The sequence below is a fragment of the Crotalus tigris genome, unplaced genomic scaffold (genome assembly GCF_016545835.1).
Source record: "Crotalus tigris isolate CLP2741 ecotype Arizona unplaced genomic scaffold, ASM1654583v1 scf7180000017638.2057652, whole genome shotgun sequence".
Taxonomy (NCBI): Eukaryota; Metazoa; Chordata; class Lepidosauria; order Squamata; family Viperidae; genus Crotalus; species Crotalus tigris.
The window spans coordinates 719,931-736,455 of NW_024096531.1; the positions used below are offsets into that span (position 1 = coordinate 719,931).

Genomic DNA, 16,525 nt, shown 5'->3' on the forward strand with positions numbered 1-16,525 from the left:
CAGTCTTCAGTCAGGAGGAGAAGCTCTTCCTTCAGGGGATTCTGGCAGTGATGGGGAGCAAATGGCTGCCCTTCATTGGGGTTCTTTGCCCTTTCCTTAAAAATGTCTCTGTGTGTAGATGCTGCCTAAAATTGTTGGGTTTTGCAACCACCTCACACTTTGCACTTTTCCCCCTTGAATCTTCTGCTGGATTTTGCTTATTTTTGTATATTGGGGGTCACAAAGGCAAAAAAGGGAAAGTGAAAAGGAGAAAATTTCTTTCTCCAAATAAAACTTTTTGAAAAGTGATTGAAACACAGGAGAAAATTAGGAGAAAGATGGGCCTTGGCTTGAACCAATCAAGCTTTTCTGAGATGGCTTGGGAGTTCATGGTCTTCATAATAGCCCTGGGCCTATCCTAGATCATTCAAAGCCCGATGCAGGATCGTGGTCACGCTCTAGATCTGGTATTCATGTCAGAGCAGATTTAGTATCATTTGACTTCCACCATTTCCTCCAAATCAAAGGAAGTGGGCATCTATTTGCCTCAAAAACTGGAAAAGACTGTCGAGATCTGGTTGAAGAGACAAAAGTATGGAGGGTTTTGTTCCTTTTTTTAAGCAGCTTGTCTCATCGGGGGCAGAAGTATGTAGCAAATGGTGGTCATTGCAAAAAGAAATAAATACTATCATCAAAAGGATTCATTTCAAGAATAATTTATTTTATTAATTACAGTATCACTAATTAAATTAAAATTGTGAAAGTAGAGACATTGCTTTTCATTAACCTTCTTACATCACTTTTTAAAATTTTATTGAGGGCGGGCAGGGCGCCTAGAAATAATTCTTGTTAAATTACTTTTGTATATTTTACAGAATTTCAAGCAATTAAAACTTAAAAAAAAACCCACCAAAAACATGGTTTGTGCAGATGCAGAGCAATTGGATGCTGTCCATGATATTCACCCCAAATGCTCAAGGTTCTGTAAAACTGACCTGGAATTCAAGGATTTGTCTCTACTTCTTTTCTTAAGGCTTTGAGTGAAAGTTCATATCCAAGGAATGTGGCAGCACTTACAGGGAATCCTCGCACTGTATTCACTGTAAGACCTCTGAAAAAGACCTAATTATAAGAAAAAAGAAAATGTTACGTCTGTCAGAAATTTTTTGAAGAAATTATTTGAACAGGGAAGAAAAACCAGATATCGAAAAAGGTCTATTTTCACGTCATTATTTTATAAGAAACACAAAGAATGGCCTCACCTAAATGATTTCTCACAAGTTTCTACATTGTATGTATTAACATTATGTCTTTTAAACATCCAGTATTATAATTACAAGGGGGAAATAAGCAACCTATAAACCTACACACAGAATACAAAGAGAGCCAGTTGATAGATTCTATGTAGTGGAACAATATCAAGATCAAAGTTTCCCACAACGAGGTTTCCAATTGCTCAGACACTCAAGGGTCTGAAAATACTGTGGATACATGTCTATTTGTCCAGTACTGCAAATGGGAATGCAAGCTTGATGGTGCCTTTCCTTCTATATTCACCTATACCCTGCCCTTTATCAATTCTGCAATATCATGTTCTTCTAGGCTTCCAATTTTTTTCAACGTAGGGCAGTCCAAGGTTGTTGTCTTCAGGTTTAGAAAGTGTTGTCTAAGCAGTACTCAGATTTCATAAAATCCAGTCTCCTTAAAGAACTTTCCTATCATTGTTCTGTTCCATTTCAGGATTAGCTTCAGATCTCATGTGAGATGTAGAATCCATCTATTTCTGCTTTGGTTCCAGTTTACTACAGTAAATCTTAAATCACTGTAACATTATACTCTCTGCTGACCTTGTAGTCTGCTTTTCCAATGGTGTGAATTCTTGCCATAACCTGTTTCCCAGGTACTGGCTCAAGCCAGTCTTACTTACTTTTTCTCTTTCTTTCTTTTCCTTCTATACTATGATTCAGCATGCTATACCTGAAGCTTTCTTCTTCTTCTTCTCCTCCTCCTCCTCCTCCTCCTCCCCCTCCTCCTCCTTCTTTATTCCCAGAAATATAGTAAATCCATCTGGGATAGTACCATAAACCCATAGTCTGAATGATTAGGAAAAATGGTTGGCTACAATAAACTTTCATCTTCACAACTCACAGGTCTTTTAATGTAAAAGAGGAAATGTGTCAAAATTTCTGGGAAGTTTGGGAAAATTTCCATGTATGTAAAAACGTGAATAATTTTTTCTCGCATCAGGCCTATCATAATAACTTCCCCATTTGTTTACAAGTGTGTGTGTGTGTGTATACAGACACCAACTTTGAGAGAAAACAATCATAAGCATTCTGGCTTAAAAATAGAGGTGCACCAATGCACAAAACTGAAATATTTTAGCATTTATATATAAAAGTTGGGTTCAGGACTCACAAGCAGATTCTGAAGAATTGGAGAAAGATTAGTAATGGAGAGTTTGACCAGATAACTCAGTAATGACATCAGGATGAAAAGTCCTTCAAGAGGCTCTTTTTTGAAGATGGTGATGATAGTGGTGATGACTTTTTTAGTTACAACATTCTGATTATGAAATACTTTCTCTAGAAAGAACCAGTGCACATCTAATAATACTATTCCAACATCAAGGAAACGTGCCCGGAAATTTTAATATAGTGTTCATGTTATTGTTAGCATGTATTGCTGCTTTAAACATTATTTTATAATATTTTTATTGTTTATATAAGTAACTTAGTTTTAAACTGAAGCTGATGACTGTGTGATCTGGTGCATAGTTGATGCAGAACATATTCTCAGATGCTGCTATTCTCTTTGACCTGACTATCAGCCTGAAGAAGACAAAAGTACTTTATAACAGACAGTGTAACTCTGGTATTATATTAACTCTGTAGAACCTCTAAGTTGTCCATGCAAGGAATACAAAGATGCTGGTAAAGGATACCCTATGCCACTGTGACATCCTGCCATGGGAACTAGAAGCTGTGACTGCTGACAGAACCCACTGGCAAGTCCTATGCTATGAAGCCTCCAGTGGCTTTGAAGACAGGCACCACCTAAAACTGATAAAAAAGGGTAAGTAGCACCACAAAATAACACCCACAGTTATAACCATGGCCTTCCAGTGTCCCCATTTTGCTATAGATTCTGTGCTTTTAGGCTTGGACTGCAAAGCCACATCTGTCCACAGATAAACTGCACAATAGAGTGTCGTCTTTGAACCCAAAGAATATGTGTGTGGGGGGGGAGGGAGTATTCATGTTATATTTACTTACAGATCAGAATAGCTAAATTAATATCCAACAAAAAGTAATCAAGTGCCTTTGATTTTATGTATCAACATTGATTTCAATCTGTGATAATTGATAGTAATAGATGGAAAGAGTTCTAAGTAAAAGAGTTGCATAAATATTATACAATAGTTTACTATTGTGAAAATGCAAAAGAATTGACTGATTTTTGTTCTATAGGCTCTCACTACAATAATTTGATTGACTCAGCACCCATAATGCTTTGCTCCATAGATGGAAGGAAACTCTTTCCCACTTCCCTGCCCTGGTTGTGTTCATATAATGTTCTCATGGATATGATTGTAGACAGAGCCAAGACAGATTGAATTTTTTTTTCTTGGCATTAGTGCTTGGAGGAAAAAGGTTTGCTGATCTAATTCCAAATAAATGGGAGGGGACTCGTCCATTCCTAATTACTGATTAAAAATGAACAGGAAAGCAGAATACATCAGCAGATTACTTGCTCAGGTTTTTCTCTAAAATATCCTTTAGATTAGGGGTAGGTATTTTTGGGGAGTGAGAACCACACTCAACAACACAAGCTGAGCAAAGGGAAGGACTTGCTCACAAATGTGAAGGAGGCCAAGATTTGGAGGGGAGGATGTCTGGAAGGGTGTTACAGTTCAGGAGAATTGTTCTTTTAGTCATTCTTTTTTTAAAAAAAAAATGCTTAGGGCCTGCTCTCTAATGTTTTTGTGTGTGCATGCACAGGGATTAACTTTCTGCCTCAAAATTGTAAGAAGCAGTGTCTTGATGTTTCTGATTTTCACCAGTGACTAATTATCAAACAGTTGTGAGATCCTAAGGGCATGGGAGAAGTGAAATGAAGATAAAAAGAGAAGCAGCTACCCTAAGGACTGGGCAAGTATAAATCAGATGTAGACATAATATTAGAAATAACTCTGTAAACCACATCATAAATATTGTTGCTATGACTTGTTTGATGAATCAATGTAAACAAAATATGAGCCAGAAACCAATAATTTGCCCCCAAGAAAGGTTCAGATTGAAACCATGATGGCTGCAAAGTAATCAGGATGAGATTAGCTCCTTTGTCTTCCATATACAAATCCAGTCCCCCATGTTCTCTCCCTCTCCCTTCTTACCTCTCTCCCCCACCCCCTCTCTCCCTCCAGTAGAAATTCAGGAGGAGGCAGCTGTATTTTCAGGTACAACTTTAGTCAACCTAGTCATTTTCACTACTTAGAATTCCAAAATAATGCTGAAAAAGGATTTCTAGAATGTTTAATCCAAGAAATCTGGAAGGCCCTTGAATGGTGAAGATCATCCATCCATCCATCCATCCATCCATCCATCCATCCATCCAAAATTCAATTTTTGAAGGCCATTGACTTCCAAACAGGTACAATCATATTATTTTAAATAAACAGTCTATCACATTCCATGTTAGAATTCATCTAGCAGGGAAATGGCATTCTTTCACAAAGAAAAAGATTAAACAATCTCGTGAATGCCTGCAGCCAGTGAGAAACTGGCTTTGGAAATGCCCATGGAGATATAACAGCAAGATTGATATTCTTAAATTGATATAATGTGATGACTGAGACAAGCACTGAGATTTTCTATGTAAATTTATATTGATACTCAGTATGTCTGTTGAACCAACTACTATGCCTGCAGAAAAATAAGCGTGGAGAGTGACAGTATAAATGTCTGAGCTGTATTTTGAATTATAAATGGGTTCATAGCAAGATTGACTAGATGGAGCAGGATTGAACAGACAAGAATAACGTTTTGAAAAATAAGTCAATTTATTAACTTTTGGGACTTAAGACTATAATTCCATTGATAAATTGTACAAGGTCTTGCCAACTGATGCTATCAGCAGAATAGAAGTCTTGGATTTATGGATTATTTGAAATGCCGTTGTTGAATATATTCAAAATGAGGCACTACCTCAAAAATGGGCAAAGAATTTATAATTTATGAATATCATAAAAAAGGAAACTGGAATATATTTGGGACATATGATATGCCATGAGAAATATCATTTACTTCAACTAATTGCAGAAAAAAAAGTCCTAACAGAAAAATCTTATTTTCATATTTGGACAAAAAAAGAGACTTATTTCTGTTAGTAAGATCAAAAAACCAAATAAAATTATGCTCACCATACTTTATTGCTTTGCTTCAGACATCTAATTATTAGGCTTTTCTATTTATAACTGTGTAAAACTTTAAAAAAGTGTTTTGCTTCAATAAAGGGTTGTGTAAATGATGCTTTGGAAATAACCCAAAACAACCCCCTGATCTACCTCCAGTACTTCTTGGGGTTGCTGGGCAAGGATTCAGAGTGATGTGCATTCCATTCTTGGTGAGAATCATATTTTGTGGTACCAACTATCTCCATGAACCATAATGCTCAAAATTCTGGTGGCTGCCTGCATAGGAGGAAGACCATTAGAGGTCCCACCTCTCATTGCTGTACCTGATTTTGTGAGCTAATATATGAAATTACATTAAGTCTTCAGCTAACGGAAATGGGATGACTTTCTTGAGAATTCCAGGAATTTTCCAACATCGCAGGAGGACTGAATTGGAACCACTGATCTACTAACATGTTATAAGAAAAAAAGGGAATCCAGAAGGGTAAAATCACCTGGGACATCCCTGTTGATTTAGTTTTAGTTGCCCATATTTTTGTTGCCACCTTCAAAATTCATATATTGTTACAAGCTACAATTCAGAGTCTGATCTTGACTCTGGAGATGTTACTCCAGCTGAACCTGTGCTTCATAATACCTTCATAAATGACTTAGATAAGGGAATAGAAGGTGATCTCATCAGATTTGCAAATGACATTAAGCTGGCAGGAACAGCCAACACCTCAGAAGACAAGCTCAGGATCCAAAAAGATCTTGATAGACTTAAACAATGGGCGCTATCCAACAAAATGACATTTAATGTGGTAGAAAAGCAAGGTTTTACACCTAGGCAGGAAAAAACAAAGGTACAAGTACAGAATAGGTGAAACCTGACTCAAAAACAGTAACTGTGAGATGGACCTTGGAGTCCTAGTGGATGATCACTTAAACATGAGTCAGCAGTGTGTGGCAGCAGCCAAAAAAGCTAATACAATCCTTGGTTATATAAACAGAGGCATAGAATCAAAATCACATGAAGTATTATTACCACTTTATAAAGCCTTAGTAAGGCCGCATCTGGAATACTGCATCCAGTTTTGGTCACCACATTACAAAAAAGATGTTGAGACTTTGGAAAAAGTGCCAAGAAGAGCAACTAAGATGATTAAAGGCTTGGAGACTCAAACATATGAAGAACGGTTGCAGGATTTGGGAATGGCCAGTCTAGAGAAAAGAAGAACTAGCAGGGACATGTTAGCAGTATTCCAGTATTTGAGAGGCTGCCACAGGGAGGAGGGGGTCAACTTATTTTCCAAAGCACCAGAGGGCAGGAGAAGAAATAATGGCTAGAAACTGATCAAGGAGAGAAGCAACCTGGAATTAAGGAGAAACTTTGTAACAGTGAGGACAATTAACCAGTGGAACAGCTTGCCTTCAGATATTATGGGTGCTTCATCACTCAAGGTTTTTAAGAGGAGACTGGACAGCCACTTGTCTGGAATGATATAGGGCAGAGATCCCCAACCTTTTGGGCACCAGGGACTGGTTCCGTGGAGAGAGGTTTTTCCACGGACTGGAGAGTGCGTGGTTTTGGGTGCTGCCTGCATCTTGTGGATGAGACTTTGCTTGTTTATGCAGACCAGTTGCTGGCATGCCGTGGCCCAGTACTGGTCCATGGACCAGGGGTTGAGGACCCCTGATATAGAGACTCTTGCTTGAGTAGGCCTCAAGCACACCTGGAAGACCTCCAAGGTCCCTTCCAGCTTTATTCTGATTATTCAGAATTGTCAGCCTCAGGAATCAAAAAGCCAGGATTCAATTGAGGCTCATTAGTCACAGGCATCTCCTGTTCGAATGGAGCAATCCAATGATGAGACATAAGCCCCAGGTGTTGATACATAAAGAAGCAAGCAGAAAAATTTTCCTCAATGAGACTTCTTGTGAAACAAAAATCAAGGCATGAGTAATTGCAGCCAGTGCTGCAGATAGATTTAGGTACTTGTGTCCTTACTGGAGACAACTGTTTGTCTATCCAGCTCTTGAATTGTGTTCTTGCTTCTTATTTGTGGCTCTTAACTCTTGGACCATCCGACTATTGATTTGGAGTCCTGTGACTTTTGGAATCTCTATGGCAGACATATCAAACACAAGGCCCGAGGGCCAGATGCGGCCTGCAAAGTGGTTTCATGTGGCCCGTGAAGCTATTCTGGAAACAGTGAGGGAACGACCTGCGCTGCTTTGGCCCTGGCCCAGGCCAGCCGGGAGCCAATGTACAATTTTGTGGTAGCCATCTATGCTGAAACGCATTCAGTCTTAGCTCCACAAGGCCGTCTAGAAACAGCAAGGAACCAGCCCCTGCCGCATCATCCCCACCCCCTGGGTGCATGCTGGGGAGGTGTCACCCTTTGTGAGCAACGAAGAAATGGACCATGCCTTGGCGCTTGCCCTGGTCCCACCCCCTTCACCAGAGACCCTCAGATCTCTGCCCAGGCCCCCACAGGCACCCTTGACACAAACAATGTAAAGCTGGCCATGCCCACCCAGTAGGCCACACCCACTACATCCACACCCACCCAGTAGGCCACACCTACCCTGGCCACATCCATCTGGCCCCCCGAGGGCAACCACAATGCTGATGCAGCTCTCAATGAAATTGAGTTTGACACCCCTGCTCTATGGACAACACTATTGCTACTTGGACTGTGTTCAACTCCTTTCAGGCAAGCATTTTTTGCTAAGCATTTCAATTGCATCTCTGTCTGCTATTATTTGCCTAAACTACAGCAAATATTCTTGCTTCTAAAGTGCTGTGTGTATGTGAGGGAGAGAAAGAGCAACCTTGAAATATATATTTTGCTTGAGCTGCAGTAATTACATTAATCAATTGAGAACTATAACATGATGTGACAATGCCGCTTCAAATGAGATAATGAATGAGACTTCTTAGTGGTGCTGATTCCATTTTGCTATTCTGATCTCATAGCTGCTGATAGACCTATTCTACAAGTTCTGCTCTATTTATATATCTATTTTTAAAATTACTAAATTTATACCCTCCATTTCTATGTATTTGATCATCAAGGCAGCTTACAATAAAAAATTTAAATATAAAGTAGAAAAACATTAATAAAATTAAATCCATATAAAGTATATTTAAATTACCTTTGAAAAACACCTGAGAAAATGGCCAAAATTCTGGTCCTTATATTTTGACTAGAAACTTTATGGTATGGTTTTATTGAAATTTTCTCGGTGTATCAATATTTATCAATATCCATTGGTGGATTTGAAGGTATCAGACTAATGGAGATCAGACTAATGAAAGCAGCATTTTTGTATCACTTTTTTCTACATGCATGCCTAAAGGTTGTGGTGTGATGTGATGCTGCCTTTGTCATTCTGCCTTTGTCATCCACTTCCCATGGATGCACCTCTATAATTGGGATAATTTATTTATATTAAGTTTGTTACCAATAATGTAGTATTCTCAAAAGGTTAGTGCTTACTTTTAAACCTTCACTGTTGTAACTTTGATAGATACAGTCAATGACTCCTTTGTATTTGTTTAAATAAACCCCATCTGCTTGGAGACGACATTTCACAACATCCATAGGAGTTGCTGTTCCCCAGGATATGATTCCTAGGGAGAAATTGGTAGATGTTAGTCATTAGATAGACAATACACTTTGAATTCATTTATGAAACCAAATAGCTGAATTAGTATCTTTTGGAATGAAGGAATTGGAGAAATCTTAAAAATTGGGGATAGGGGATTTGTAAAAGCAAAACATTTTGGTTTAGAAGTATTTTTGCTAAGGTGGGGAAAGAGTGACAAAATGTTATTATAGGTAATCCTTGCTTAATGATTGCTCTGTTTAGCAACCATTCAAAATTATGATGGCACTGAAAAAGTAACTTTACAACCAACCATCTCAGCACCCCCACAGACATGTGATCACCATTTGAGCACCTCACAACTGGTCGGGACTTGCAACCATTGCAGTGACTCTCAGCCATCTGACCACTACGTGTATGCTTCACAGCTGGTTTCTGTCAAACAATCAATGGAGAAGTACACTCGCAAGTTGTGATTATGTGATCTCTCTCATTATGATGATAGGTGACTCATTTAATGACTGCAGAGACGTGAGGTTATGAGTCCATCAAAATAATCATCAATGACTTGCTGATTGGAAATATCCCTGCCATCAATGTAGCCTAGAAATATGGGCTAGAAATATGTTTTTATTAAAGTTTTTAACTTTAAATTAATTATTTCCCCCTTTCTAGTTCCTGCACCTCTGACACGAGACAAGATGAGTCCAAGTGATGTTTTGCTTAATGACTACATCATTTAGCAATCAAATTGATAGTCCCAATTGTGATCATTAAGCAAGGGCTAACTGTATAATTAACAGACTTATTTTGAAAATGAAAATATAGCTAAAAGTTCTCTAGAATCCCAACAAGGCCTCTGTAGATAATGCTTTATCACAAAGACCATCTGTTTAAGACTTTAACCTTGTTTGTTCTAGGTTCCAAGCTGTCAATCAGACTATTTTGTATTTTTGTGTTCTATTGGGACACAACCTAAAATGTTTAATTGTACTTTTAGGAGGCCACTTGAAATATTTTGAGTATTCCAGCCATAAAAAACAATAAGCACTCAGAAGAATCTCTAGCTTCCTTGCTTTTCATACAAGGGCTTTACAAATAGATGCATTGGTAGTACAAATTGACTAGTAGCTGGAGTCCATCCTGGCCAAAGTGATGACTTCAAAAATATTTTTTTAAACATTCCCTTAGGAAATAATAGGGCAATGTTTAAAAAAACAACAACAGAAAAATGTAGTTAATTTAGGTTCTATCAGAAAAATTCTGGAATTCTTCCTTCAACAGATAAATATTTTCAACTTTAAAAAAAAAAAATCCAAAAACAATGACATCCAAATCAAACTGAGATACTGTAATAAAAGAATGACATACAGGGAAAAATGTCTGATACAAGTGCTCCAATTTAGATACTTGCACCAGATGTCAAGACACGAATATGTAAGAGCAGTAGTTTCATGATGATATCACCACATATATGTTATCATTTTGGTATCCACACAGTTTGGATGCCATCTTATAAATATTTTTGCCATTTGCCATTCCTGCTCCCCTTAACATGATAATCTGAATCAGCATGATTTTCAATTAGAACCTCTTCGTCTGAAGAGGCAGACAGACAAAAATGAGAAACAACAGATGAATTTTATTATTCCCTTGACCAATTTTTCTGTAAACTCGGTGACAGATAACAGCAAGGATTATTACTCCACCTTTTTAGCCAGCCTATGGACAAAACATAAAAGCAACTGTTGCTTTTTGCTGTTTCGTTAGTTGGAGAAAAAATAGGCTACTAGTGCTTAACTACATGAATAAAATTAATATTTATGTGGTGGGAAAATAATAATTTTGCCAGGCTCTGCAATGTAAAGTATCTCATAGTCATAGTCTCAGAACAAACCCACAAAACAATAGTCCAGACATAGTATTAAAAACTACCCAAATGTTCAAAACAGCTGTTTTGCTCCAATATTGAAGAAATACAAATGCCTTGTTTAGTATACTAATATATTCTATATTAATTTAGCATTTTAATGTTCACACAATCATATTTGAGGTCCAAGTATTTTGAGGATCAAAAGTTTTCGCATTCCTAATTATGGCCCTTACTGTTGCCCACCAAACAACCACGTTTCTTCTCAACAATTATATTAGGATTAACTACATTATTATGTAGGGTCTCCCTGCAGAAACATTGTGATGGAATCACAATGCCCAATCCCCAACTATGACACTTTGACACCCGTAGAAAGAATGATTAGGGCATATTCAAATAGCTGCAGGAATACTACCATCTCTTTCCCATAGGAATAGATAATGGGACTAATGGGTAATGAAGGAAAAGTTCTTCCTACTGGTTAGAACAGATGTGGACATTTTATGGGCTGCAGGCCACATTCAGTCTGTAGACTGTTCCAGTTCGACCTGCAGTGGCAAGCATCATTGGGGCTGGGCCATCATTAGTGTTGGCAGTGGGGTGTTGGCTGTAGGGGGAGGAGTGTCATGAGGGGTGGGGCATTGTCGGGGCGGAATGGCAGAGCAGAGCATTACGAAGGGCAGGGCATCATTGGGGGGCAGTGGCCCTCAACAACAGCTTCAGTTTCTCATGTGGCCCCTTGGGAAAATTAATTGTTTACCCCTGGGCTAGAACAAGCCTAGGTTTCCTTGCTTTATATGATATTATTAATGTAGCAGTTTAAGGTTATCCCTAAACTGCTACATTAATATATTTGGACCATTTATTTGAACCATCTCCATTATTCCATGCCCTACCCATCATTCTCTCCACAGGTGTCACAGTGTCATCGATGGGAGTGGGGCGTTGTGATTCCATCACAATGTTTCCACAGGGAGACCCTACATAATACTAAATACTAAAATTACTTACCCCAATACTAAATTACTTTTACAACTAGAAAAGTTTCAAGTTAACAAATGATCTTGATACATAAAATTATACCGAGATGTTGAATGGTAGGTGTAATATGAAATCAATCCTAAAAAACATTAACTCAAAGTAATTTTAAAAGAAGCAACTATTTTATATTCAGGTAGTCCTCATCTTACAACCATTCATTTAGTGACCATTCAAAGTTATAATGGCATTGGAAAGACAGTTGCAGCATCCTGGTTGGTCACATGATCAACATTCAGACACTCGGCAACTGGAATGTATTTATGACAGCTGCAGTGTCCCAGGAATATTGCGACTATCTGACAAGTAATGTTAACAGGGAACCTAGATTCACTTAGAAAATGTGTTACTAACTTAACAAGTGTAGTGATTCACTTAACAAGTATGGCAAGAAAGGTTGTAAAAGGGGACAAAACTCACTTAAGAACTGTCTTGCTTAGCAACAGAAATGTTAGGCTCAGTTGTGGTTGTAAGTCGAAGATTACCACTAAATGTTTTACATTCAGAATAAATGAGTGCCACTCAAACATGGTATAATCTTAAAATTCTGCATACCTCAAACACGATTGCACCAGAGTTTCAGATAAATGGACTGTACATTATAAGTTAACCTATGTTTTGCACATTGCTCTATGTCTGTGAATGTTTTTACAGAGCATTGGCTTGGAGGAATGTGGTTAGGTTGTGCTACTCTTGTGAAATGCTGGAAAAAAAAATCTATTCATGTTAACCAATAACTGGCTTTGCTTTTATGTGAGCCAGTGCCAAGGTTTGAAAATAATTGGACAGATTAAGTACTGACTGCAATGAAAATCTATTATTCCAAATAAACCAGGAGACCCGTAAAAGAGAGAAGAGAATAGCCAAATGGTTTCATATTATTTTATAAATTAGAAGACCAACCTACAATGGCACAAAGCAGAAATTACTATCTTCAATAGAAATTGTTAAATGAGAAGAGAGAGAGAAAAAAAGGAAAGTCCGTGATTTTCTGTGAGGAGGAAAAAAAGGAAAGTTTGTGATTTTCCCCACATTCATGTATTTAAAAATAAGCTAACTGTAACAATACATGACTTAAAAAAGAGATCAAATTTTTTATCTACATTGTGATGATACATGCCATGATAACATTAAATCAGATTTACAACCTTGACCTTAGAGATATTTCTTCCCCTTTCCCCTTTTCTAGTAAAAGAAAAATAGATCTGATTATGTATTTTAACATTTCTCAAAATCTCATCCCCAACATGTCATATTTTCTTTTTGTATCCTTGCCAGTATAAACGCCCTTGAATATCTGTGCTAACTTTACTGGAATAGTACACACTGGTATGATCAAGGTATTTTGTTTGGATCTAGATTTTCTGATGTGACTTGGTAGACGATATTTTCATTCAGTTCTGTTCATGTAACTCTGAATCAATCAACCAGTTTTAATTTTGGTCACAGATCAGTTTATAATTAGTAACATAACAATTATGCTAAAGAAGAAATAAAAATAAAAACTCATAATAACAGAATAAAATAAAGATAAAATTATTAAAGTAGGAAAACAAAGTACGGATATAAAATGCAAAAGAATTCTATAAAATTACAATTAAATTTTACAGTAAATAATCTGAATAGCAATAGCACTTAGACTTATATACTGCTTCATAGTGCTTTACAGCCTTCTCTAAGCGGTTTACAGAGTCAGCCTATTGCCCCCAACAATCTGGGTCCTCATTTTACCGACCTCAGAATGATGGAAGGCTGAGTCAACCCTGAGTCAACCACTCAGAATCAAACTCCTGGAGTGAGCAGTGAGTTAGCCTGCAGTACTGCATTCTAACTACTGTGCCACCACAGCTCAATAAATGCTATAAAAACAAAGACAAATAACTATAAAAGGATATAAATAATACTAGAATTTATAAAGCACTACGATAATACAAGATGATGTTAGCTTATGCTATGTCTTTACACTTGCTGAAGCTCTTCTAGTGTTTTCTGTAATTAAGACCATTATGCTTCAGACAATAACAAATAAAACAAAGTAAAATGAAAACAGAGAGCCATAAAAGTATAAAAGAGGAAGGAGGAAAGGGAGGAAAATATATTGACTTATGGGAGCCTAGTTAAAGCTCAGCATCACCTCACTTGGAGGAATTTTTACATTTAATCGTAGGTCTAACATAAAATCTGGCTATGTAGTTTGAAATCTCTACCACCCAATTAACTAGCAAGAGACTAAGATATTCAGCCTCTAGCCAGTCCAGATATTGTGTTATATATGGGGAAATACACATTTCCATAGATTTCTATAAAAAAGGCAATTCATCAACACATGACCCTCAGTTTCAGCTTCCCCTTCACTACAAGGACAAAGTTGCAACTTTTTTGGTGTATTCTAGAATCTTCCATCCAGAAAAGAGGAAGGGAGGGCACAATAGTAGAAGCTCTTCTGTGTTTTGGGGGAATAATACTGTATACACATTCCTCTATTTACATTCTGAAAGGCTGTTTATAAGTCCATATTAAAAACTGAAACTCAGATATTTTTTTCAAATCCTGTGGATGAAAAGAAAAGTGGCTTCTCCTTTTTACAACTAAGAGTATTTCCATCTGTGGAAAAACTGCAGCAAAAGGGAGCAAGGCTTATGGACGCTGAGGCATTAAAAGAAGGAGATAAGAAGAAAAACAGAATCACTGTGGGGGTGGGGAGAAGATATTTTTTCCATTTCTGTCTGAATGACCAATTCAAAATAAAACACTTAAGAGTAAAAAAGAAACTTCCCTGCAAGCATCCAGTGCTGTAGGGAGCAGTCCAAGCCTTGAAAAATCTGTTTAAATAAATTTACACTTTTAACAAGCTGCCTACTCTCCGAAAAAAAAATAGCTAAAAACAGTATGTCTTGTAAAACCTGTCATTCTCACATCTCTTCTACTTCTGAGAAAGATTAGAGGATTCTACTCTTTCTCCATATCCTTTTCTTTTTTACTTTAAAATTGTGTCTTTCTTCCTACAAAACATTTAAGGGGATTTGGAGAAAAAGGAGAAATCTCTCTGTGACCCTTAGTGGTGGTATATTACTATAAGCCTTTATGGATTACTGCCTTGTCATGGTGAAGGGGCTTGCGTAACTCAATGAAGCTATAAGCTATGCCATGCAGGGCCACCCAAGATGGACAGATTATAGCAGAGAGTTCTGACAAAATGTGATCCACTGGAGAAGGAAATGGCAAACCACTCCAGTATCTTTGCCATGAAAACCCCATGGACAGTACTACTCCAGAAGATGGTAGAGGACAGGAAGACCTGGAGGAACGTTGTCCATGGGGTCGCGATGGGTCAGACACGACTTCGCAATTAACAACAACAAATTACTATAAGTTGAAAAAAAATAAGAAAAAGAAAAAAAATACTTTTCAAGGATATTGGATTACCCTTTCTAAAACCATTCCTCCAGTACAACTAGCAATTTTTGGCAGTCCTTGATTTGTATGATATAATGAAATTAAGCTCAGTACCTGCATTCATATATACATAATGCTACTCCAAGAGCTTTAAATAATACCATGATTTTTTCTAGTTTGCCCAAGATGCTAGCGTATAGCCAGTGCATTTATTTATCATTCCAATGCAAAAGCAAACCAACCATATTAAGTCCCAATGTCATGATGTGAACTCAGCCAAATAACATTCGGAAAGATAGGTTCATACCTGCAATGCCACCAGCCATCCACGCTGCAAAGGGAGTGGGAGAAAGACATTCTTCTGAAGTGATCCAGACGGAAACCAATGCGTAAGGGATAAAGTAGAGGCAGTATCCTGGGACATCCCTCAGAAGCATAGCGGTCGTACCTCGAAAGAGTCCTGCCAGACCTTCTTGCTGAAGAATTGTAGTGACACAGTGAATTGGACCTCGATAGGCAGCCTGTACTGAAATGCCAGTTGCTTTGTGCTTTATTTCCAAGTTGGCTAGACAGGAAGTAAAAGGAGATTTCAGGGTCAGATACAAATAATTCTTCAGAGATTTGCTGTGTATATTGGCTTAGGAGGCAGGCAGTATTATTTGTTTTGATTTCTTCCAGAAAGCTAAAAGGGTAGGGATACCTCAGATCGCAGGAGGGGAGGGCATGCCAAAGGGCTGGGGTGGCCAGCGGGTATATAGCGAATTGATGAGATACTTTCTATTTTAAGGCTCTTCCTTGATCTAGGACTAGGTTCACTAGATAGAAGGTAGAAGATAGAATAACAGAGTTGGAAGGGACCTTGTAGGTCATCTAGTCCAAGCAGGAGACCCTACAACATTTCTGACAGATGGCATCCAGTCTCTTCTTGAAAGCTTCCAGTGATGAAGGCAAACTGTTCCATTGGTTGATTGTTCTCGCTGTCAGAAAATTTCTCCTTATTTCTAGGTTGAATCTCTCCTGGATCAGTTTCCATCCATTATTCCTTGTCTGGAACAATAGTATGGAAAATAGTATGGTGCCACCAGAAATTAGAAAAAGGAAAATGATTCATGGAATTCAAACACCCACATTTCATCCCATTGCAAGTGATGTGATATATCTGATGAAATCAGAAGTTTGCTTAATTTAGAATTACTTTCAGCTAATTTTTTTTCCTTTGACTTTATGTT

At 37.7% G+C, this 16,525-nt stretch overlaps 1 protein-coding gene across 3 annotated transcripts in view; it reads right to left on the reverse strand.

The window, feature by feature from the left end:
• Positions 1 to 679: 679 nt before the first annotated feature.
• SLC25A48 (solute carrier family 25 member 48) overlaps positions 680 to 16,525 on the reverse strand; it is a 32,029-nt gene continuing 16,183 nt past the window's right edge. For all 3 annotated transcript variants that reach the window (XM_039334861.1, XM_039334863.1, XM_039334862.1), the window contains 3 exons: positions 15,604 to 15,861; positions 8,881 to 9,014; positions 680 to 1,101 (listed from right to left, as the gene is read on the reverse strand). In XM_039334861.1, coding sequence (XP_039190795.1) covers positions 982 to 1,101; positions 8,881 to 9,014; positions 15,604 to 15,861 — 512 coding nt within the window. In that variant the 3' untranslated portion in view covers positions 680 to 981. The remainder of the gene's footprint in view (positions 1,102 to 8,880; positions 9,015 to 15,603; positions 15,862 to 16,525) is intronic.